Source organism: Paroedura picta, chromosome 1 (genome assembly GCF_049243985.1).
Source record: "Paroedura picta isolate Pp20150507F chromosome 1, Ppicta_v3.0, whole genome shotgun sequence".
Taxonomy (NCBI): Eukaryota; Metazoa; Chordata; class Lepidosauria; order Squamata; family Gekkonidae; genus Paroedura; species Paroedura picta.
In genome coordinates, this window is record NC_135369.1 from 30064746 (window position 1) to 30090825 (window position 26080).

At 44.0% G+C, this 26080-nt stretch overlaps 1 protein-coding gene across 1 annotated transcript in view; it reads right to left on the reverse strand.

Moving 5' to 3' along the window:
- Positions 1-26080, reverse strand: part of ADCY3 (adenylate cyclase 3) — a 111061-nt gene that overhangs the window by 39271 nt on the left and 45710 nt on the right. Inside the window, exons 3-4 of the mRNA XM_077331706.1 lie at positions 24998-25147; positions 1301-1431 (exon numbers count right to left, since the gene is read on the reverse strand). Of these exons, the coding sequence (XP_077187821.1) occupies positions 1301-1431; positions 24998-25147 (281 nt within the window). The remainder of the gene's footprint in view (positions 1-1300; positions 1432-24997; positions 25148-26080) is intronic.

A 26080-nucleotide genomic window follows, 5' to 3' on the forward strand; every position in this document is an offset into this window, starting at 1 on the left:
GAATGCAGAAATGGAAGAAGCCCTGGATGGCATGAATCAGGGTTCATGACATTTAGTTTGCATTATCCTCTCATCATCCATAAGCTAAAGCAATGAAAAGACACCCAAACTGTTTGTTGGTTAATGCCTTTGCTTTTAGTGGATGTGTTTTATCCTTATCCATGGTTCCTCTATATATTTGTGAAACAGCCTGGGGGGTGGAACGTGTCCAGCTGTCCAAGTTGGAATAGGACCAATCAGGGTGCAGCCAGCTTTGCCCCTGCAGCTCCCGCCCTCCGTCCCTGGACTCTAGCCTCTTTGTTCTCAGACATTTCCTGGAGCCAGCAGCAGGTAAGGGGACCCTGGGCAAAGGGTCGTGGTGGAGGGCCTGCTAACGAGGACCTTCTGGCCTGCTAGGCTGGGCCTGCTAATGAGGGCTTCCTGGCCTGCTAAGCAGGGCCTGCTAATGAGGGCCTCCAGGCCTACTGACTGCCTGCTAAGAAGCTCTGTCCCGGGCCTGCTAATGAGCTGGCCAGCACCTGCCTGCCCCACTTGATCCAGCTGCAAGCTGTAGCCCAAAGCCACCTTAAGCTGCCTGGCCAGGTGCCATGGGAGGGGACCCTTTCAAGGCCTGTTCTTAGGAATGAGCTTTGAAGCTAGTTATATTATATTTATTATATTATTATCCTATTGGGAAGCTACCCTGAGTCGATCTCTGAGGAGGAGGTATATACATTTCCTAAATAAATAAATAAGGAGAGTTCAGAATCATAGATTCAAGGTGCATCTCTGCTATATAGGCTCATTTGGTAACTTTGAGCCTGTCAGGACCTTTTATCCACAAATCCCCTTCTGGAAATTTTGGGAAACATGAAGCTGCCTTTTACTTATACCCTTGATCTATCAAGGTCAGTATTGCCTACTCTGACTGGCAGCAGCCCCAGGGCCTGAGGAAGAGGTCATACATATCATGTACAACCTAGTCATTCCAAAGGAAGATGCTGAGGAGTGTAATTGTGACCTTTTGCATGCAAAGCAGATATTCTCCCACTTAGCCGCAGCCCCTCTAATGACACTCTTCCAGAGTTTGCTGATCTCTGCCTCTGAGCTCTGCTCTCTAGTTCACATCCTGCCTTTTCATAAAGCAAAATCTGCTAAAGCACAGAACACCCCTGGTAGTGCCAGCACATGTTTAAAACTCCCTTCTATTAGAAGCCACGCAGATACTTATCCTGGATGTTTCAGGCTGATCCTGCATTGAGCAGGGGGTTAAACTAGATGACCTGTATGGCCCCTTCCAACTTTATGATTCTATAATTACCTAACATTCTCATGGCGGTACATGTACATGGTGTTAAACTGTTGCATCTCTTTTTGGCTTGGATCCTTCTTCATGTCCTTCAACATTTCATCAGCTACATGCTTGGGCAAAATGGAAAGCATCAATCCTTCCTGGAGCAGAGAAAGAAAAATTCAGAAATAATGTTAAAAGGACAAAGGAATCATAGAATCATAGAATCATAGAGTTGGAAGGGGCCATACAGGCCATCTAGTCCAACCCCCTGCTCAATGCAGGATTAGCCCTAAGTATCCTAAAGCATCCAAGAGAAGTGTGTATCCAACCTTTGCTTGAAGACTGCCAGTGAGGGGGAGCTCACCACCTCCTTAGGCAGCCTATTCCACTGCTGAACTACTCTGACTGTGAAATTTTTTTTCCTGATATCTAGCCTATATCGTTGTACTTGAAGTTTAAACCCATTACTGCGTGTCCTCTCCTCTGCAGCCAACAGAAACAGCATCCTGCCCTCCTCCAAGTGACAACCTTTCAAATACTTAAAGAGGGCTATCATGTCCCCTCTCAACCTCCTTTTCTCCAGGCTGAACATTCCCAAGTCCCTCAACCTATCTTCATAGGGCTTGGTCCCTTGGCCCCAGATCATCTTCGTCGCTCTCCTCTGTACCCTTTCAATTTTATCTACGTCCTTCTTGAAGTGAGGCCTCCAGAACTGCACACAGTACTCCAAGTGTGGTCTGACCAGTGCCGTATACAATGGGACTATGACATCTTGTGATTTTGATGTGATGCCTCTGTTGATACAGCACAAGAATCCTTACTGGCAAGGCTAAAGGCATTCCATGTCAGATCACCGTGAAAATACACAGTTCTTGCCTTAACAGAAGGCACTTACACTGGAACTGCTTTCCTCTACCTTCAGCAGCTTTCTGCAAGATTGGCTAGCCATGCAGTCCCTTGGGTGGTAGGGGTGTGCAAAAAGAAAGTTGGTATTTTGCACTTTGGGTCTGCTGGATTGAAAATTTTTGGTATTCCCCAAAAATACTATATCCCAATACTGGCAGTGGTCCCCAACCTTTTTAACACCGGGGACCGGTCAATGCTTGACAATTTTACAGAGGGCTGGGGGGAGGGATGTCTTTTGCTGAGGGACGTTGCTGCCACCTGAGCCCCTGCTCCGCTTGCTTTCCCGCTGGTGCCCATGACTTCCCGCCGCCCAATGGGGGGCGCTGCCAGCAGCAACTGCACAGTGCCATGCTGAGGGGGAGCCCCGGCCATGGCGGCCACCAAAGAGCACCAAAGGTGAGCCAGTGGCAGGGCAGCCCCCGAGGCAGCAGCCGGGGAGGAGGATGAGGAGGAGCTGCGGCCTGGTACCGACTGATCCACGGACCGGTCGCGGTCCCCGTACCAGGGGTTGGGGACAGCTGCTGTATAGTATTTAGATCCATTATTATTCCAAATCACGAACATTTCCGTGTCCAATAGAGCTGAGAAGAAAAATAGCAATTTGGCTTTTCTCACAGCATGGTTTAAACCAAACTTCAAGAGGAGACAGCCCCAGCTGTGGTGGCACAGAGCTCTCAGCTCCTGTCCTCCATTTGATCCTCAGTATAGCTGAATATCCCTGAATAAAAGTTGGAAAAATTCAATAATTCTCTGATCTGTAATAGGATTAAATAATACTTGAAAAATACTTTGCAGGTATTTTTGAGTCATTTTTCAGCTCAGTTTATACCAAATGCAAACCTCTATTGGATGGGCAGAAGTGGTATGTTAGTAGGAGCTACAGTGGGATGCTATGAGAAGGGGAAGGTGAGGCAAGATCCCACACACTGCAAGCTCCTTCCTCTCATATAACTGTCGGATCCAACCCATTATTAGAGTCTTTCTCCACCTTAGGAGAGAGTATGTGAAAAGATGTCTGATTACAGATGGATGGATAGACGGATGGACTGATGGGTGAATGGGTGGATGGATGGATGGGTAGATGAATGGATGGACGGACAGACAGGCACTCAATAATTTACATGCTCCCCACCTCTAAGGTCTCAGCTTCAATTTCTGCCATCTCTTGTTAAATATTCTCATGTAATGTTGGTCAGGAAAAACCCCCAAAGTGTTGCTGCCCTCTAAGTAGCCTAGAAACTGACTGGCAGCCAGTGTAGATGGACCAAGACTAGAGGTCCAGGAGAATCAACAGAGTTGAACTCCTTCTATCTATCTCCCAGCACAAGGTTCACTAAGGCTGCTTCAGTCCCATAACCAGACCAAAAGCCAGAGTGAAAAGGAGCACATCATCCAGGAATGTTGGAAATTTTTCAGCCACCACACATTCAATCACCTTGCTCAAGAATGGACCATCTGAGACTAGTCAGTACTTACTGAAATATCATGGTCCAGGGTTGGTTTCACACCAGAGCCTGTTTCTAGGCTGACACAACCACCTCCTCTCTCAAGGAGGGATTAACTAGTTCTCAAATCCAGTCCGGCAGGCCCTCCTAGAAGGTTTAAGTAGCCAAGAATGGCAATAGTCATACATGTCCACATCTACAAATTAAATAAACTAAAAAGTATCCCAAACAGTTAGGCTAGATGACACCCTGGTACCATCTGATTCTATCACTGCTAGTGTAGAGTCCAAGTTGGTATTTTGGCTCCAAAGTCTTGAGCAAAACAGTCAAAGCAGGCTACCTCCTCCTACAAGCCAGATCCCGACTAGCCTCTGCATCACTCAGAGCAGCAACTCTGGCCTACGCTGTGCAGATGCAATGATGGCAGAAAAAATATTTTTTGTGCAGCTGTCACCACCACAGAATATGCTGTAAAATGAGCCCATGTCTTATGGGATTCATACTTCCTCCACCATCTTTGTAAGTCTTCTTCTTTATCTTTTTCATTGCCTGCAGCCTTTCAGTGAACCATTTCAAGAGCTAAAGTATTAACAGATGGAATCCTCACATTTACCTCCCCAACTCTGACACAGAGATGTAATGTACTGTTTCTAATGAACCTCACATGACCTTAGTCAATCCCTGAGCAATGCGATTACATTTGTTAATGAATTCCAACTTTACAACGTCATAATGTAATTGTCCTGCAAAGCTGCTCTGTTTGGAATTGATTTGCTTGATCACATTTGTACCCATCACTGTTCCTTGAATGAGATCACAGCAGCACATACAAGATTTTCTCTTGTTTTCTCCACCCAACCACGGTACAAAAAAATTCAGTCAATAGGTGCGTCACAGTTTACACAGAAATTTTTTACCAGCATTATACTAGTGCTTCCTGCACAAAGCAGACTGAATAATAGACCTGCATTGCCAAACACATTAATGAAGAGCTGTCAAACTGCCATTAGGCACAAGGGACCCCTAACCCAGGCCCCATTGCTATCAGGCTTCATCTACTTACAGGAGGTTCTTACCACAGAGTTCATGAGAATTCCTAGGGCCATTCCACACCGGGATCCTTGTAGCAAATTGTTTGCTGAACGAAAAATCGCCATTCTAAATAGTGGAATTCGGCGTAACGCATACCTGCCTTTGTAGTGGAATCCAGTTGCGTTTCTATCGTTTCCCACAGGGTTCCGGTCTCGGCAAAAATCGCTAGCCAGGAAGCGCTATTGCTGAGCTGTGTCCCGCCCCTGGCCGTCAAGCAGCCAATGGGCGGCCATTATCATGCTCCCAAACAGCCCCTTTCCCTTTAAGGAAGGTTTAAAAAAAACACACACACACACGTTGCAATGAATATGCGTTGATTCGTTGCAACGGAGAGACCCATCCAGCTAGCAGGTGATGTTTGAGCTGCCGTTTCATCGTTGCCACGCTCCCCCCGAGTGAAAAAAAAATCCCCCCCCCCTCACGGGCCCGATTTTCGGCCGAAAACAGTGTGAGAAATAAAGTGAAAATAAACCAGCAAACGGACCTCTGCGATGCTTGTGCTTGGTGACTTTAAACAGAGGGACTGCAGCTGGGGAAGCCTCACTGGGTAAACGAAGGCTTGCTGGTGCGTTGATCTCCACTCGCTCGGAGAAAAAAAAATGGCGATCGCTTCGCCGGAAGATCAGAGGAGAGAGCCAGGGGGAGGGACTTTGCAGAAACCGCAACAATGGTAACGCACAGAACTTTCCTGCTAGTGTTGCAGATTGGTTGCAGGAGTGTAGCACTTTCCGGAGGGTGAATCCACTTTTTGGGATTTCCCTGAAAGCGCTACAACGAAGCGCTTTTTGCGGATCGGTTTCAGGAGTGTTGCACAATGACGTTGTGCATAACGGCAAAACTGTAGCGATTTCAATTAGTAACCATTGTGCTATTTTGGACGAATGCGGAACGGCCCCTAGAGTTACGTAGACATGACAAAAGCTACCTGGAAACTCTGGTACAACAGAATTCCTAGAGATTCCTAGTCCTACTTTTTGTCACTTCTGAGTACTACTAGGAATCACCAGGAAGTCTATAATAAGAATTTCCTGCAAGTAAACAAAGCCTTATTTTTCTTTTTAACTTTTCTTGCCAATGTTGCCCCCTCCACAATCCTCCGGCCAGCTGTCACAGAGTTCCTGATGATTCTTAGAGCTACCCTTTGTCACTCCTGGGTAACTCTAGGAATCTCAAATTCTATAGTAAGAATTTCATGTTAGTAGACACAGCTTAAAAATAAAATTCCTGCCACTACTCCCAGCAGCAGTGAGCAACACACCTGGGGACAGAGATGCCCTTCCTCTACCAGGAGCCTTCAAAGGAACTTGAAGACCCATCAGCTGTAGAACAGGAGAATGAAAAAATTCAAGCTGGTGATGGCATGAAAGTAGATTTATTTCTGTTCAAAATGTCAAAATGATTCCCCGGGTGGGTTGCTCTCTTTTAGATTTCTTCATCAGTGACACTGTGTATGTGCCATTTATTTCTTTATATTCACAAACCAAGATTAAATTAGATGAGTCTACAAATATCCAAATCACAAAACTGTAATCTCTTAACTGTGACTCAGGGAACCCGTGGACACCGCCTCGTTTTGACACTTTGAACAGAAATAAATCTACTTGCGAGTCACTTGGACTGCAAGGCGAACAAACTGCTCAGTCCTAGAGGAGATCAGCCCTGACTGTTCCTTAGAAGGCCAGATCCTGAAGATGAAACTCAAATACTTTGGCCACCTCATGAGAAGGAAGAATTCCCTGGAGAAGAGCCTAATGCTGGGAGCAATCGAGGGCAAAAGAAGAAGGGGACGACAGAGAATGAGGTGGCTGGATGGAGTCACTGAAGCAGTAGGTGCAAACTTAAATGGACTCCGGGGAATGGTAGAGGACAGGAAGGCCTGGAGGATCATTGTCCATGGGGCCTGGCAGCCTAATAAGTGGGCAAATGGCAGCTCTACCACAAGCCTCCTGCCAGTTGCTAGACACTGCCTGGCACCCTACATTAGCAGAATGCTTCCTGTCAGTTCCTCAAATTCAGGACTTCCTGTCACATGCACATTTGGGAGCGTACATCTGCCATTAATGCTTCAGCAAAAAAAGAAAGTGTGTAATCATGGAGTAGCCATAGCAAAGATAATTTGAATAATATTTAGTTTATTATTTTAAACTAAATCTATTCTCATTCAGGCTGTGGCAGAGGGAGTTTATCTTGGTGCCAGCAAAAAGATTTGTATCAGTGGATTTTTCCTTTAAGAATATTTATACATCTAGGTATGGGAGCAGGCAAAGTTCAGCGTCTGGGAGGTGGGTTGACATGAACAGAAAGGTTGTCGAGAGGCGCCTGGCTGTGCTGGATGAGTTCAAATCCCCTCAGCTGGATGATGTGCACCCAAGAGTGCTCAAAGAACTTTCTGGAGAACTTGCAGAATCTTTGGCCATCATCTTTAGGAGTTCTTGGTTGACTAGAGATGTGACAGAATACTGGAGGAGAATGAATGTTATCCCAATCTTTTAAAAAGGGGAGATAACCCAGGAAACTACAGGACAGTGACTTTGACCTCTGTTGCAGGGAAGATAATGGAGCAGTAAGTGATTGATCCCAGTATGCCTAGGGTTTGGAAAAAATGTCTTAGATAGCATAAGAGGAAGGGCTGCCAGATCCAACTAGGCAATCATCAGTGACTGTGTGACATCACCTCTAGCAAAACCCAGATATGAAATTATCTCTCATTAGGAATCTCTGGAAACTCAATGGTATAACCATAGAGTTTGGAGCAATTCCTAGGGAGGACTGGTGTCATTTCCTGATTTTTTTCCACTGGAAGTGACATTAGTCCTCACTAGGAATTCCCAAAAACTCTTTCTATAGTTTAATCATAGACTTTCCAGAGACTTCCAGAGAGGTTAGATGATGTATGTTATATCATGCCATTGTTGACAGCAATTTCCCCCCCTTTCCTCCCACTGACTGCTGGAACACCTGCAGGCAAAGCTCGCTGAGGACAGGAAATCTCCCACCCTCAATGGATGGGATGTACCAGTAATGCAATAATTCCCAAACTGAATAAGCTCATCGAATTGCAAGTATGCCATGAGAAGAAAAAAAGAATCAAATTCTAGCCCACACATTGGCTGCCTGCTGTGTCTCTGAATGATCCACTACACTAGCCTTGCTTGTTTCTATTAAGCCTCTACCAAACTGGGTGACTCTGCTGCCAACATGCACCTTCTGACCTGGCAACTGGGATTTATCAAGTCCTGTTTTAAGAAGGATAGCTGTGACATGGAGATTTACCCTGAAATTCGTGGTGTATTTACATGTCATTAGTGTATCTAGTATGATGTTTATGGGGTCGTGTCAAATGCACATTTTTGTTATGAAAGATAGCATTTGCATTAGCTGTTCTCAGTAAGAGGAAAAAATAGGGAGGAAATTCTAGCTTTGGCCCCTTCTTTTATGATTCTCCACAGGATTGTACTCTAAAATACTTTGTTGGAATGCAAGCATGCCACCCATTTCAATTCAGAAACAGCGCCTTAGTTATCAGAAGGGAAATGCTACTTTAATATTATGTAGAAAAGGGGATTTAGGTAGGAATTTAGGCGTCCCACACATGCCATACTGATATGTGACAAGTTGCACCCCCCAAAACCCCCTCTTCTGCGTAGCCCACATCTATTCAAATTGCACAGAAAGCTGATACAAATAGTGTACCATACAACATGATGCCCATCTAACTGCTAATTCATATGGACCAAAACACATTACAGATTTCCAGGTTAGTTCAGCCTGTAAAAATTATATTTAACAATAAAGAAGCAACACACTAAATATAGTACAGAATCTCTCATTACGGCAGCTGATAAAATGTTTTGACAGTATCATCCCACCCACTGAGCATGAAACGCTGAACCCAACTTTCAATAAAAGTACATTATCTGGGATGAAGAAAACAGCAGGAATCCAATCACTGCATATCTACAATCAGATTTTCCACATATCTTAACCTATTATTAGCAACAGAAGACTATGTAGGTTTCTCTTCCCTATAAATATCTCCAGATTCATAGCTGTACCATTTCACCACCCGCACAACCCAAAGGACTGCTTGGAGGGCCAATCTGGCAGAGGGCAGCAGTGTAGGAGACAAAGACTATGGGGTTTGCCTTGGGCCCAGCCGGGACAGCATGGGGAGACAGAACATGGGGTGACATAATACAGCTAAGAATATACAGATGAAGGTGGTCCATCAAGTACTCTGGACCTAAATGGTTCTAGGCTTTAAAGGTAGAACCAGCACTTTGTTACTACTGGGAGGAAACACTAGGAGACAAAACAGCTGATCCAAAATAGTGATTCATTTATATATTTATGCCCTGCTTTTTCTCTCGTGTGACTAAAACCCTGCATAGGTAGCTTAGGAAAAGGGTGTGTGTTTGGCCCAAGGCCACTTACTGAGCTTCCATGGCAGAATGGGGACTGAAACCTGTTTCCCATTTACCATCAAACATGGAGGGTACATGTGAGGACTTGCAGGGGATGAGAAATTTTATGGCCCCAACCAGTCCCATCCCCACAGTATTCCTCCTTTCTCTATCTTAACGTTATTTCCTTTTTCACCCTGCACCCTAGAACTCCACCAGTTTCTATGCTCCATATGTTGCTTGTCTCTATACTCTCTTTTCTCCTGGTACTTCTTCCTCTTGTCCACTCTTGCTTCTTTTCCTCCCCTCCCCTGCCCTTCTTTTCCTTCCTCTGTCTCAAATTCCTGTACCCTTGACCTCCAAAAGGGATTAAATATAGAAAGCCAGCTGGATGTAGTGGTTAAGAGCGATGGCCTCTAATCTGGAGAGCTGGGTTTTTCCCCACTCCTCCATATGCAGCCATCTAGATGACCTTGTGCTAGTCACAGTCCTGTTAGAGCTGCTCTCACAGAGCAGGTCTGTCATAGCTCTCAGCCCCACCTACCTCACAGGGTGTTGTCACAGAGCAGTTCTGTCAGAGCTCTCTCAGCCCCACCTACCCCACAGGAGAGAGAGAAAGGGAAGGTAACTGTAAATCACCATGAGACTGCTTTGGGTAGTTAAAAACAGGGTATAAAAAACTCTTCTTATTCTAAAGGAATGCAGTTTGAAGGGGATAAAATCTCAAAAAAGGAGATTTTTCACATGATGACACCACTCATGGCTACTAGAGGCATTAAACGAAATAGTCTCACAAAATCACAGCAAAAACCAAACCAGAAGTATAATAGATAGCCAATTTTACCCATAAATACCTAAAGTTTTGAACCTACCACCGTCTCCAAACTCTTGCTAGAATACTGGTCCTATTCAAACATAGTGGAGCTATTATGAGGTTGGTTAATCAGTTTCAAAATTGGAGATACTGATTTTTCTGTCAATGGCTATAATTCATTTAGACATTACCTTATGGAGAACCTTATGGGACAGAAGAGGCAAGTATCCAGTTATGTGGTAGAGCCCAAGTATTGTGTTCATATCATCAGGACACAGAAACGTGACCAATAGAAACTTCATGAACTTTCATGAATCCCCACATCTTTATGAATGTGCAGTTCAGATGAGATGGGATGCAATCCATGAACTGTTTAATACACTGGTAAAAATGTATTGCTGAGACACCTACTATTTATTCTCAAGGGCCTAGATGTCATAAGCCCCTTTCAAGTCAAAATAACATCACTGGATGAGGAGAGATGCCAGCCTCCATGTGGGACCTGGGGCTCCACAGAGTTCATCTCTAGACTTGAGAGCTCAATTCCCCTGTAAAAAAATGGAGGGTAGACTCACTGAGGTCTCTGTCCTCCTCAGTTTCCATTCCCAAATCTCCCTCAATCTGGCAATCCTGTCCTCCATCCCTTACTGGTGTCCCAGGGGGATCTGGCAACCCTAGATGGTACTGAAGTAAAATGTGTTCTTTTCCAGTACCACCATCACACGACAGATCCTCAAGATATTTCTCATGGGTGTTTGGTAAGATTCAGCTCAAGTTTTTGTCCACTGTTACTCCCACTGTCATCCCAGATACTTCACATATCGTAGTTCCTCTCAGAACTGCTGGATAATGTCCTTGAGTGCTCAAGAGAAGATGCTTAAGAACAGATGCATTCTCTGCTTGAATGGCCTAATTCCAAAGACCTCATAATTCTGCGGTGTGACTCACCATACTAACCAGAAACTCCTCCAGAGCTGTCAGAAAACCAACTGAATACAACTTTTCCCCAATCTACTTGAATTGCCACCCCTCAATTATGAGCCAGTGGGGGAGAAAAACAGGCTGATCACATGATCAGATCACAGACCACCAACTACGTGAAATCTCAAGTCACAAAATCGCAAATGGCAAGGCTTTGCTGTACCTTGAGCCTGAACTGTATCACGTATCAACAAAATTACAAATATCTTTTCCACCCTAGACCATCATTCCGAGGGCCAAACAAGACATGACTGCATCCTCGTGTCCACCATGGGGATTCCGCTACCATGTTAAAAGCGGTTTAAAATGCCATTAGAACCTGATCCTGATTGGGCCCACAGCATACATCTTTTGAAGTGCCAAAACAGCCATTGTTGTGTTCTGTTACATATGTTGGACCCAACACTGTCAGCACTATGGTTTTTCCTTAGAATCAGAAGCCAGAACCAATGCCACAACCAGCTCAGGCAGGAAGAATTTTAGGCACTAGAGCCGACAATACACCTACAGAATCTCAATTCTGTCATGGTTTTACAACTTGAGAAATTCCTGGAGATTTAGGAGTAGAAACGATAGAAAGTGGAGTTTAGAAAGAAAAGCGAGCTCTGTGAGGATGTGATTCTATAACAGCCTTTCTCATTTTTTTTACCATGGAGAAACCCCTGAAATGTTCTTCAGGCTTCAAGAAACCCCAGAAGTTGTGAGATTGTGCAGAATGTGGTTGGGAAGCATAGCTGGATACATGTTCACCCGGGCCCCCTCCCCTTCCCACCCCCTCCAGGCCTATCTTTAGCCATTTGGGGGGGAGGTCGGCATGACTATATATGGTCATATCACCTGATAAATGTTTAACAAATTTAAAATATATATATTAGAAATTGACTCCGCCCCATTTGGGAAACCCTTCCAGGGCCGTCAAGAAGCCCCAGGGCTGTCACAAGACCCTGGTTGAGAAAGCCTGTTCTATAGAGTCCATGTTCCAAGGGTTCCACCTTATCCAGGAAAACTGATCTGTGGAAACCAGCTGTAATTCCAGGAGAACTTCAGACCTCACTTGGAGGATAAACAGAAAGAAATTTCCAAGCTGGCGATGGCAAAAAGCTTTATTCAGAATGAGTTCCTAGGTATAAGACCTCGTTTTCATATTTTACTTCCTCAGTAAACTTATTTCTGAATTGGTTTTTTTCCCCCAGGGATACAAACAAAGTCTTCAACCCACTACCTAATTCTTATATTTTATATACCTTATATTTTTTATATTTTAAGTCACTTGGAAGATGGCAACCCTCACTTGGAGGATGGCAACCCTCCATCTGTCTCAGGAGCTCAAAGTCAGGAATAAACCTGCAAAGCTTGTTTGATCAGAACTGACAGGGTGCTGGAAGAAACATATGCACACATTGTAAGAAGCAACATCTCAAATCCTGTTCAACTCTTAATATGACTGCCTCCAGCCACTGTTCCAATTAATTTTTACAGAATCCACTACTTGGCTACATCTGAGCAACAAACATCAAGTGCCTGTTCTCTCTTAAACAGAGGAGTTGGCCCGCATTTAACGCCTTGCCCTTCATTTCCTGAAAGTCTCTGAATTGTCAAATCATCCTCATTAAAACCAAAGCATCAAATTATCCCCACTGCATCCTCCCAGAGCAATTCCCAAAGAGAATAAAAGCGGTAGCAGCAATATCAACAGCAAACATTACCAGTTCCATCCTCATTTGGTAGCCTGCCAAGAATGTTCACAGTCACCTTACAGACTGTTCCAAACATTATAGCTTCCCAGCACCAGCTATTCCCTCCCACGCCCCACCAACCACATAGTCCACCACCAAGCCAAGTAAACAAATAAGGCTAAATGGCCCCAACAAAATTCTCTTCAAGAATACCCTTCCCGAATTAGCTGTGATTGACAGGGAAGTCCACACAAACTTGGATCTAAAGATTTCCCAAATTAACTGAGCCTATGCAAGAACCTGTTCTTGAACAACTTTGGTCCATTATAATGAGAAATGGGCAGAAGTACCTTCCAGAGGATTGTGAGCTAAGGGGAAGAGGGGAACTGTTTGGATCTTCTACCTTAAGAACAAAACCCTAGAGTTTGGAGGTGCCAGAAACATTAAATTTAACAGACTAGACTTTTTAAAAGGACTCCATCGTGGAAAGCTATTTATTTTGAAAACTTTAGATTATAGAATCCATGAACTATCAGAGGCATTCAAGGACAGGTGCTCTGCCACCAACAACTGGCTAATGGTCCCTGGCCCTAAAGAAGCCCACCTGGCCGCAACCAGGGCCAGAGCATTCTCTGTCCTGGCCCCCACTTGGTGAAATGAGCTCCCAGAGGAGATCAGGGCCCTGGCGGAGCTAAAACAATTCCACGGGGCCTGCAAAAGGGAGCTCTTTGGCCAGGCATTTGGTTGAGACCAAGCGAAACCAACAACATCTACGGGTCTCCCGCTCCCTCCCTCCCAGAAACCCATTCATGCCTTTTGCCCCTAGACTTGTTTGCACTATTACCTTTGTTACAATTATTAATGTTAATAGAATCATAGAATCATAGAGTTGGAAGGGGCCATACAGGCCATCTAGTCCAACCCCCAGCTCAACACAGGATCAGCCCTAAGCATCCTAAAGCATCCAAGAAAAGTGTGTATTCAGCCTTTGCTGCCAGGGGCAGCCTATTCCACTGCTGAACTACTCTGACTGTGAAAAATGTTTTCCTGATATCTAGCCTATATCGTTGTACTTGAAAATCCAGATTGCAGTCCTTCAATTTATAGTATTAATGTTGTGGTTATCTATATGTTATGGAAAAACTAAGTTCCTTGTATTGTTTCTATGTTTTAAGTAAACTGCCCTGAGCCTCTGCCCTGAGTTTACATAAATACAATAAATAAATAAAATAAATGCCCTAGGAAGGGATGGAGAATGTACCGTTTTATTCTTCTGTTTGGAAAGAGAGCAAGTGGGTGCTTGATGAGACCAAGCAGACAATCCATCGGTAGCAAGCTGCAGCACTGCTTAGTTCCCAAATTTTAGCACCAGATTGAAAAAATATATTGCTGCCAAGCACCTACAAAGGATGAGGCATGGGGGGGGGGGGTGGACAGAGGGTCTCCATAGGCCAATTTCTGTCCTCAACAGATTAAATTAGTTTGAGGTACCTAAATTTAACATCAGAGAGTGGTTAGGAGTGTGGACTTCTAATCTGGCAAACCGGGTTTGATTCCGCGCTCCCCCACGTGCAACCAGCTGGAAAGCAGCATGTAAGAACATCCTCCTCCTCCTTCTTTGGGTGTTCCAAACCAGATTCTCATTCTTAGGCGGAGATATACTTGCCCATTTCCCGCCAAGACCAAAATAAGCCATGAGCCTGCCCTCTTTGAGAACCTGCCAATCAATGCCCAAACACTACCTGATGCACGTACCACCTACACCAGTGGTCCCCGACCTTTTTATCACCAGGGACTAATCAACGCTTGACAATTTTACTAAGACCCAGGCGGGGTAGTCTTTTGCTGAGGGACGCCGCCACCTGAGCCCCTGCTCCACTTGCTTTCCTGCTGTTACCTCTGACTTTCCGTCGCCCGCTGGGGGTTGCTGCCAGCAGCAGCTGCGCAGTGCCATGACGAGGGAGAGCCCCAGCCATGGCAGTCGCTGGAGAGCACCAAAGGTGAGCTGGCGGCAGAGTGGCAAGGCAGCCCCCGAGGCAGCAGCCGGGGAGGAGGACGAGGAGGAACTGTGGCCCGGTACTGAAAGATCCAAGAGCCTCTTGTGGCGCAGAGTGGTAAGGCAGCCGTCTGAAAGCTTTGCCCATAAGGCTGGGAGTTCAATCCCAGCAGCCGGCTCAAGGTTGACTCAGCCTTCCATCCTTCCGAGGTCGGTAAAATGAGTACCCAGCTTGCTGGGGGGTAAACGGTCATGACTGGGGAAGGCACTGGCAAACCACCCCGTATTGAGTCTGCCATGAAAACGCTAGAGGGCGTCACCCCAAGGGTCAGACATGACTCAGTGCTTGCACAGGGGATACCTTTACCTTTACCTTTACTGAAAGATCCATAGACCGCTACCAGTCCCCGGACCGGGGGTTGGGGACCACTGACCTACACAACTTTGGGAATACTGTAGATCCTTCTCATTTTAAAAACCAGGGCTGATCTGAAAATAGTTTTGGTATGGAAATGCTGACAATAAATGATACCCAAGAAAGAGGGGAAGGCTCTACTAGAGAGCCAAGGGGATGTTTGCTTGCTCTGTGTGTGTGCGTGTGTGTTTTGTGGCACCAACAGGGGAAACCTGTCTGGAGAAGTTTGTCATTTGCTGTCATGGAAATGAGTTGCCACAGCAACTCTACCTGACATCCAAGCTAAATTACAGGAAGTGAAAGGAAATTATTGGAGCTCAGGGAGGAAGGGAGGGAAGATACATTGCATGTGTGTGTGTTAGAAGAGATAGCGGGGATAGGAGTTATGTTTTTGCCAGGTGCCAGTGTCGCCTGGCCCACACAGGCAAGGAGCACTGCACATCTGGATCCATACAAACTGGGCAACTTGCATGGAGGTTTTAGGAACAACAGTTTGGGGATGTAATAAACACACGTAAACATTCTGCGATATGGATACAGGAAGGTTTCTTTATTATACTATTCCAACTACTTTCCCTTTGCGAGATTCACCCACCTCACTACTGAAGCCAAGGAATACAATGATTTTTGCCATATGTGTGTGTGTGTGCGTGTGTGTGTGTGTGTGAGAGAGAGAGACACACACACACAGAGAGAGAGACACACACAGAGAGAGAGAGACACACAGAGAGGAAGACCTTTCTTCCCTCCATCATACCTGAATCCACCTCCAGCTGAAAGTCCATCTTTCTCCTACCCATAAACACACACACAGCTACCACTATCCTTCCTGAGCCTGGAGGAAGGATAAAAGACAAGGTACCAAGACTCAATGGAAAGGATAATAATGCTAGGAAAGATAGTAGGGAAAAAGGAACACCCAGCATGGAAGAGGCACGATTCAGTAAAGGAAGCTGAAACCCTGAGCGAGGCTGTTGACAACAGGATGTTTTGGGGGTTATTAATTCACGAGGTCACCATAAGTCAGAAGCAACTTGACAGCACCAAGCACACATAACCATTCCTCTATTTCCTTTTTGCAGAGGCCGGAAGGAGAAGAGGCAGCAACCAAACACCTTTCTGCCATTCCTGGATCACAACATAATTACGAAAATGCTTCCTCGAGGAACTCGGTACTGTCATTTATTAATATCTGTGTTTTAAATTGCTCTAAGCTGCTGAAAAGCAAGAGGACAAAACAGAGCAACTAATTAGATCACTGCTCAGAGTTTTCCTTGTGTGCTCTGGAGAGGACTGGTGAAAAATATTTAAACCCTGTAGCAAGAAAAGCTACATTCTGCGACCTATATAAATATGCAAATTGTTTCATCACGTTGCATAATTTATGCTGCTTCTTCCAGGAAAGGAGCAAAGAGCTATGCAAATATGCCAATGCCCCAGCCACCACAGACTTCTGAGGCTGAAGGTAGATGACATTTTTTTCAGATGGTAACTTAAAGTCGATTTTTTTTAAGCTGTTGTTCAAGGGGTGTGCTCTCATCTTGATAAACGGGTTTTGCTGGGTGATTCCTCATCTCTTTAGCCCTTATTCACAAGTATGGTATTGGTTCTGTTTCAAAAACCTGACAAACTTATTCTGCCAGGGATGACAGTAAGACCAAAATAGATTTGTATGGGGTACCCCATGAGAAGTGATGCTTTTCTGAAATCATTTTAACTGTCTTATAAACTACTTCAGGAATACAACAGGTGCTAGATTGGGGTCTGTGCGGAAGAACTCTGTGGATGGCTCCTCCCCCTCCCCAGGACCTAGAAAGGCTGCAGGGAACTCACCAGCAGGGGCAGCTCTCATGCAACAGGATCTGCAGCCTCTGAGCCTTGGAGGGAAGTGGAAGAGGAGGAGGTTGTCAGGGATGGGGGACAGAAGGTGACTGGCTGGCTGCTGGACAGACAGGCAAGCTGGTTTGATGAGGAGGAGGCACTCAGGGGCGGGACAACTGCCCTTAGTGGGTGTTAAGCGCTGAGTGGCACTTAAGCCATGAGACATGCTCCTCCTCCAAGGCCTTACCAGAAATATATTATGTGGAACAGATGGAACAGATTACTTAAGTCCAACCAGTGATTTTACCAGGCACTGCCCTCACATGTGCGAGGGATCATTAGATATTTCCTTCATGTCGAAACTAAAGTTGCAGTTTGCCCCAGGTTTGCACCATATCGTTGTCTTTTAGTTGATTACCTGAAGCAAATGAAATTCTTTTGTGCAGATGAGAAACACTGGATAAATTTTCAACTGCCCTGAACCATATGGAAGGGCAGTATAAAAATCTAATAAATCTAATAAATGTTATACTAAGTGACAACTAAATGATAACAAGGATCCAGCATTTATTGTAACATTAGCCAAAGTTTTGTCCGCAATTCTAAGAGATAACTGATCTTTTATGGAAACTGTAATTGCTTAAAAGTCTAATATTTTCAGTTTGCTGACTCTGTTTATGCCAATAAAGGTACTCTTTTCTTTCTCTCTCTCAAAAAAGAAAAAAGCTGAAGTTCTCAGGATGATCAATTCTGTGCTCAACAATAGTTTTTGGATTTGTGCATTACTCCGAATTGCAGAGAGGGGACGTGGTTCAGTTGCAGAGCAGCTGCTTGACATGCAGAAGAGAGATCTGGTTTTATTTAAAATTTAGTATTCAAGAGCAAGTCTGGGAAACTGCTGTGTGCAGTGTGTTACCCATGTCACAGAGAGAACACTGTGCTAGAGTTCTGAGAGAAGACAGAGTAGATGTACCACTTCAGACTGGGGATGGGATGCTTCCCTTATGTAAAACAGTTCCCTGCAGTTCCCTGCAAGTAGAAAACCTTACATTGTTTTGTTTTGTTTTTTACCTGATTCTTGCATGGATTTTTTTACAGGACACATACACAAAATTTTCTCCCAATCAGCCATTTTAAATTAAAGATCACTGAAGGAGTACATGCTTCACATGCAGACAACCCCAGGAAGCAAGTCAATTTCTTGGAACATTACAAGAAAAATTGAGGATTTCCAGTGTTAAAGCACAAGCAGGGGGCACTTGCAGGGTAGAATTGGTGGACAGGGAATGCTTAAACCTGCCCCCATCCACCAATTCTCTTCTGCAAGTGGGTCCCATACAATTTCAGATTGTTTTATTTCTCATCCAAGCTCTGAAATTGGAAGTAAGCCTAAGAGAATGGAAGACAGACACCGAAGAAGCAGACAGGGATCTGAGAAGATAGGCAGGTGCCAGAAGTGTTGCACATTGCACACATTTCTTCTGACACAGAAAATCTCAAAATCACAAAAAAAGATAATTTGTAAAGGAGCCATTAAATAAAATATCAGGGGATCAAAGGCTCCAAACTCATGCTCATTTAGCTGAGAATTACAGCAGATTCAAATAAGGAGCATCACTGCAGAAAACTCTAGACAACATGAGTAATAATTCAGATTATATCAGAGACAAAACTCTCCCTCCTGTTTTACTTTAACTCTCACGACTCCCTATTACAGTGTTTAAAGATGAAGCCTGCCAGACTAATTAGCTCTTCTGTGGCTTGGCTAATTGGCCATGTTGCCGATGAGGCCAGGGCAATGTTTGCTAAGAAAACCCAAGATATAATTTAGTTCTTGATGCAACCACGGCAAGAAGGGCTGATGAAGGGGATTTAAGAAGAGAGAGGTCTGGCATCAGCAGGGTAGAAATTAATATCTGAGGCCAGTTTGACTTAGCTATGTTTCTAAGCTTGATTTTCAAGTACAGGAAACATATTTCACATTTTTGGTACATCTTCTATAATCTGAAATCCAGACATTAACATTTCAGTCTCAGGAATTCAGTAAGACCCAGGGAATCCAGTAGAGAAAATTGCAGTGCAATCCCATGCAGAGTTACTGCAATATAAAGCAGTGGTTCTTAACTCGTACCCAAAGCAAGGTTCATGGGAAGAGCCATCTGCTTGGCATGCAGAAAATCACTGGTTATCTCCAGTTAAAAGGATCAGGTTGTAGGTGATGTGAAAGGCCTCAGCATGAAACCCTGAAGAGCCACTGCCAGAGTAAACAATACTGACCTTCATGGGACCAAGGATCTGCTTCAATATCAGGTAGCTTCATGTGTTCAGGTGTGTTCATTTTCTCACAGGTGAGTCAATAAAAACTCAGACAGTGTCTGCATAATGTCCAAAAAGGTCTTGGTAATGCTATAAATATATAAATATGACAACTGAAAAATAAACATGTTAACTAATATGAAATTCCTGTCTTTTGCCGAGGGGCAGACTTTTTGCCCAAAAGGTACAGTAAGTTTAGAAATGGATTCTAATTCATCAAGTCTCAGACCCACTGGTGTAAGCTGCGGGGTGTATAAGTACCTTTGGTTACAGCCCTTTATTTTAAAGACTGTCCGTTTTGCTATATTAAAGCCTCCAAAAGGTTCTCTTGCAAGTATTTATGAACTTGTTGGTCACTTACTATTCACAGACCAGTGTGGAGTAGTGGCTAGACTGCTGGACTGCAACTGTGCAACTTGGTCCCACTCCTGAGTCCAAATCCCAAATGTGCCATGAAACTCACTTGAGTCAGTCACTTTCAGCCACATAGGCCTACCTCACAAGACTGTTGTGATGATGACATGCGGGAGAGAAACCTCTCTAAGTTCCTTGGAGGAAGGGGGGATTAAAATGTTGCTATATGAATACAAATAGGCCTGTTACTGATGCCCCAAAGTGGCATAGACTCATAACTGATGTGGCACAGATCCTGGCCAAAAAGAAGGCCACCTAAGCCATGACCGTTAGTTACATGGTCTCTGCTGTGAATGTTTAAAAATAATTTTAAAAAGCATGTTCCAATTTTATTTTGGGATCTGCTCTGAATGTAAATAACTCAGTTAATTAAGTGGATTTTACGGAGAGCCTACAGGGGTTACTCTTTTGTAGCAGATAGAGGGAGTGCGTTGCTATGGAAACTGCACTGTCATCATGGCCTCCCTCCCTCTTCAACTTTCCCCTCTTGATTTCTCTGGAAAAGGCTAGCTGAGAGCTATAAACAAGGGGACATCCTTTCAAGGAGTAACAGTGGATAGTTGGCTGCAAATGTTAAGCTTCAGGGATCAGGACTGGTCGATCCAGAATTCTTGTTTGAGAATGGGTTACGATCAGAAGGGAAAAAAAGCTATGAGTTAGGACTGTGAGGTCTATTTTTAAAATACCACTATCTTGTACTTGTATTTATATTTTATATTGTTTTACGGCTTTTTGAGGCGAATTTTACTAATTTTGTTGTAAACCGTCACGAGCCAGTTTCTGGGAGTGGCCGTATAGAAATACATACATACATACATACATACATACATACATACATACATACATACATACGCAAGCAAGCAAGCAAACAAACAAACAAACAAACAAACAAACAAACAAACAAATATAGCTAGCGTGCCCAGGTATTGTAAATTTGGTACCAAAATTCTTCGCTCAGTGTGAGTGGCTAACAGTTACATGCTATGCAGTTACTCCAGTCTCAGCACATGGAAATCAGTGGCCTTAGACTGAAGTAACTGTTTAGGATCTCTGAATGGCACTGAAAATTTCTTGAGGGGAGCACCAAAAGTGAGCTGCAATTTGACAGAATTTTATGCTCATAGACACATGAATGCTATGTATTATTATTAGCTGGGAGTACAAAACCATAACCCAACCCACAGGAGCCAGATGATGGTGTATGATCATTTTAGAAGAAGAAGAAGAAGAAGAAGAAGAGTTGGTTCTTATATGCAGCTTTTCTCTTCCTGAAGGAGCCTCAAAGCGGCTTACAGTCCCCTTCTCTCTCCCCACAGCAGACACCCTGTGAGGTGGGTGAGGCTGAGAGAGTGCTGATATCACTGCTTGATCAGAACAGTTTTATCAGCGCCCTGGCAAGGCCAAGGTCACTTGGCAAGCCCACTACACCAGCCTTCCACCAAATTGGATCTCGTAAGATTTTTGGGGGGATTTTATACTTGGAGAAAATCAGTCATGGCTATTCCAATGTGTCTTTGCCTTTATATTAACACAAACCATGGATGATTGGTTCAGAGCTAGAGGCAGGTCCACTCCAGTACCTGAAGCTATCGAGATTTAGGTTGAAGCCTGTTTCATTCTTTCTCTGACACTAATCCACTCTGTCTCTGGGACCATTTTAGCACTGAAAGTTCTTCCACAAAGTCATCCCAGAAGAGGCAACTGCTCTGAACCCCAGGGAAAAAGATAATCTACCATTTCCTTCCTCCCTTCCCTTCCCTTCCCTTCCCTTCCCTTCCCTTCCCTTCCCTTCCTCAAACACAAGACAATCTCCACAACTGCTTTGATGCCAGTCAGAGAGTGTGCATTGGCTAGTTAGCATTGGCCATTTACCTTTATCCCCTTCAACTATATAAACTTGAAGTGGAAGAGAAAACCACTGTTAAAAACTGCATTTCACAGAGTTTCTGCAGAAAGGTAAATACCACGCATAAACTTGTATACAAGACTCGTGATGTCAATTTGGATAAATAATGCAGAGTATGTCCATTTATAAATAATTTACATGACAAATGTCTAGACCCTTCATTCCCTAAAATCTATTAGCTCTCATTGCATGCAGACAGAAATTCTGAAAAGTACTTATCTTTTTAAGACATCCTCATACTCAGAATCCGTAATCTTATTATGAATAATGTGTCTTGGTAATTATGTATCTGAAACGTTGGAATATGTTTTCTAAAAAAAGTTATTGATAAAAACCCAGTACAACAGTTCATTCTGATTTTTTTTCCCATTCTCTGCATCTACCCCAAATGTCTCTTTATACAGAGAGGATTTGGAGAAAAATGAAATACTACTTCCAATTATCTGTATGCTTTGGGAGAATCACAAATCATATTCACTTTTCACTGTATGTTTTTTCTGTTAATAAAGCTAATGTTTCACATGCATCCATTGCAATCCTGATAACTGTTGATCAGTTTCCATAAATTACCTCATGGAGCCCAACCACAGGGATGTGGCGTTTCAACCGCTGTTACACCACACAGATACCTGTAATCCAGATCTTAGAAAAGACAGTTTTTGTGCCTAGAATACTAAATTGTGATTCAGTTATAATCTAGACCAAGCCACAGATGGCAGACCAGAGAAGAAAGAAGAAATTGATAACCACACAGATTAGAAGTCTTTTCACACAGAGGTTTTCCTGCATTTTGGGGTGCTGAACGGCAATTATTTGTCTCTGAGCTTCATCATATTCACATTTTCCATTTCTTGTCTTTCTGTACTTTCCTCAATATTATTCAGGTTTTCCCAAACCAGCTTTAATCTAATTTGGGAATGTACTACAAAGTGATGAGGAAAAAGAACGAGAACAAACCTCTGTGTGAAACAGCCCTGTGTCCAAGTTTGGTAATATCATAAGAAAAGGTTTCCCGAATATGATTACCAATTGGACATGTAAACATAAAATGCCCTCAAGTTTAAAATATCTATTTCAGGACCACGTCCTTCCAAAACTTAAAAAAGGAAATGATCTAGCAAAAGGAAGTCAAGTGTTTTCCAATGGAATACTCTATAATAAAAGTAGTATCAGTGTACTGAACTGATTATACACAGTGTCTTAATATCTTAATTTCAACAGATTTTGTCTTCCCAAAACTCAGAATACTAATTAAAAGCAACGCACATAATTGGTTACAACTCTCAGTGTATTACAAATGAGGCATTGTCTTGTGAGATTTGATACAATTTTAATTAGAACAAAAAGTAACACATCCAATAAAATAAAATGTAATACATTTTTTAAAAATAATATTTATAACACACTTTCAAAGCTAACCACTGAACAAGTTAATCTCATTTCTAAGCAAACATTTTCCTGTAACTTGTAGCTGCTATCTGGCATCCTTATGGGTTCCCTTAAAAGTTGAGTTTCCAAGGCCTTTTGGCATGGGAAAGTCCACTGCTAAGTGAATATTGAGAGGGAGGAAAGGAGCTTATAACTTTGGCAACACAGATGGACAGATGGAATGGTGGCATGAATTCTGTGAACCCATACCATGCAATATCTGCAATGTACAGTTGGGAGAAATCAAAACAAAGCAAACAACTTAAATAAACAAGCAAGTCAATCCCACCTATGGCCCAGGACCATCATTGCCCTGACACTTCTGTACCAACTCCAGTGGCCAGCCAATATGCCCATCTCCCTCTGTTTACTTGGATGCACCCAACAACTAGTGCACTCCCAACTTATTCTCCCTAATACTAGTTAATGATTGAGTTCCTACCAGAAGGGTAATAAAATAGAAAGGTTTGTGTACAATACAGGGATTTCTGTAAACTCGGGTGTACAGGAAAATACCATTTTTAATTTTAAGTAGAAGAAAATAATTCCCCAAATGACATAATATTCCAGGATGAATGTTATGCTGAACATAGAAGGAAGGAAGGGAGGAAGGGGGACAGAACTGGCTTCTTCAAAACCCTAAGAACTTATAATACCCTGGAAATTTCTCACAGGCCCTCATGCTGTTATTTCTATAAGAGAAGCATGTTGCTCAAAGACAGTGCAGTTCCCACACTGAAGGACAAATTCCCTGAACAGCCCCACCCATTTCTTTCCATTTCCATCACACTGTTTTGTGCTCCTCACAGGGGAGCCTTGGAGTCTTGCCAGAGCAATAGCACAAGTCTTGTATTGATATTACTGCAGTCTCTCCCAGCAGCATATAAAAACCTTTTCAATGACCCATCAACAACCCTCTGAATCCAAAGCCCAGGCTTACATCAGTAGCACTTTGGTGACGCTAAGCAGGAAGGTGTTATAAACAGTCAGGTGCAGGACAGACTGTAGGAATGGGCGACAGGGGCCAGCAGTTGTGAATTGGATGCAACTGAGTCTATAAAAAGGGTGCCACGTATATTTTTAACTTCTGTCCAAATATACCCAGAAATGGCATGCACTTGTTCCTGCATTATGGCCTTCACATTGTGATCACACTACAGGTTGAAGTGGCAACTGAATGACAATAACAAACTGACTCACTTCCCTCAAGGCCTCGGTAGTCCAAAAATGACCTGAAACCAAACAACACACTTCTACAGCAGGAGCTACATCAAGGATGGACTAGGGATAATGCAAAAAGGAAAAGTGATACTTTGGGGGTTTGGGTATATTGAACCTGAAGAATATTGGTATTTCCCTATATTCCTGAATCACAATACTTGTATGGCATTTGGATCTAGTAAATATTTGGAAACCCTATTTCCCCACCACCACCACCACTATACCCTATAGCAGTGGTCCCCAACCTGCAGGCCGCGGCCCGGTGCCGGGCCGCAAAGGCCATGGCGCCGGGCCGCGGCTCCCTCTCCCCGCCCCCCCGGCAGTAAAAAACTTCCCAGGCCGCAAGCTTGCAGCCCGGGAAGCTACTTACTGCGGGAGGGGGGGGGAGAGGGAATCAGGGCCGGGCCGCGCCCGTGCAGGCCGCGCCCGCTCGGCCCGATCCGTGGGTGGGGCCCGCGGGCGCGACCGGGTGCGGCTCGCGGGCGCGGCCCGAAGCATGGGCGTGGCCCGCGCGGGCGCGGTCCCTGCAGGCGCGACCCGATGCCCTGCCGGTCCCCAGCCTAATAAAGGTTGGGGACCACTGCCCTATAGGGACCATAATTGCCAATGGTCTCATAGGGTATAATGGAGAATTGATCCAGAGGTATCTGGGGCTCAGTGTGTGTGTGTGTGTTTTGAGGCAGAAGCATCAAATTTGCAGCATAGCTGCTGGTACTGTCTCAAAAATCCACCAAAGGTTTCCCCATCCCCCATTGCTTCCAATTGATGGGGAGGAAGGTATTTAAAGGGAATAGGGTCCCTTTAAATTCCTTTTGCACAAACAAACTCCAAAGCTATTTAAAGGGCTCACTGTAAACAGGAAGAAAACACTTACTGCTCTTAGCACTTACCTGCTGCTGGCTTTGCTCTTCGAGATTGAGCTTGACCTCCAAAGACTGCCGGGCTTCCAGGAAGGCTTTGCGGTGCTTCCGATCTGCCATGTAGTATGACATGATGCCCACACAGATGGTACACAAGTAGATGGAAACATTGGACAAGATCTTAAATGGAAGAGAAAAAAGACAACTTATCAGTATCCAGAAGTTGAATGTAAAGAAGACGACCGAGGCTTGAGGCAACTGGAACTAGCTTCTTACTTCTGTGAGAGGTCACTACTGTGTACTGTTATTATTATTAGTCTACCTTCCTTCTTAGACTCAAGGCAGATTACAAATAAAACCCAATAAAACCCCATAAAATGGCATACATTCTACAATGAATTATTATAATCCAATTATGAAATATGTGCTAAATGAAGAGGTCAGGAACATACCCAGTGGTTTAACATGGAGTCAACCAGCCAAGTGTTGCCTACTTTGAAGACCAGCAACTCTCCAAGACAGAAGTCTCCTTCCCAGATCTGTTCAAATACAATGATGGCATTCTACCATTGAGCTGTGGCTCTTCCTTTTAAAAAGTTGATAAAACTACTCCATACTGACCATATTGCTGGTTTATCTAAACACACTGGTTATTCCAATTGATAGCACTTCTCCAAGGCCATAGGCAAAAGAATCTCCCTGCATATGGCAACATGGAGCCTTTTCTGCACACAAGGCATGTGTTTCACCACCAATCTATGGACTCTTCCCAAGTCAGGGATTAGCCAGTGAGAATGAGGCAGATGGCAGGAACCCTCTTCAGATGTCTGATGGAAAGAGAACAAACATGGGGGAATGAGTGATGCCAACTCCACCTCGGCCTACACCTCAGCCTACATTTGAACATACTCATTGAGCAAAGTTTGTTTGCAGATGTTCAAATGAACATAAATCAGAGGTAGAATTCGCTGCTGCAATCTCATTCTCCCACATGCGTGCACAAACATTCTACCTCTTCAAGAAGACCACTAGAACCATGACATGGGAGAGGCAGAGGAAAGAATGTGACAAGAACCAAAAAGAGGAAAGAATGTGACAAGAACCAGGGGAGGG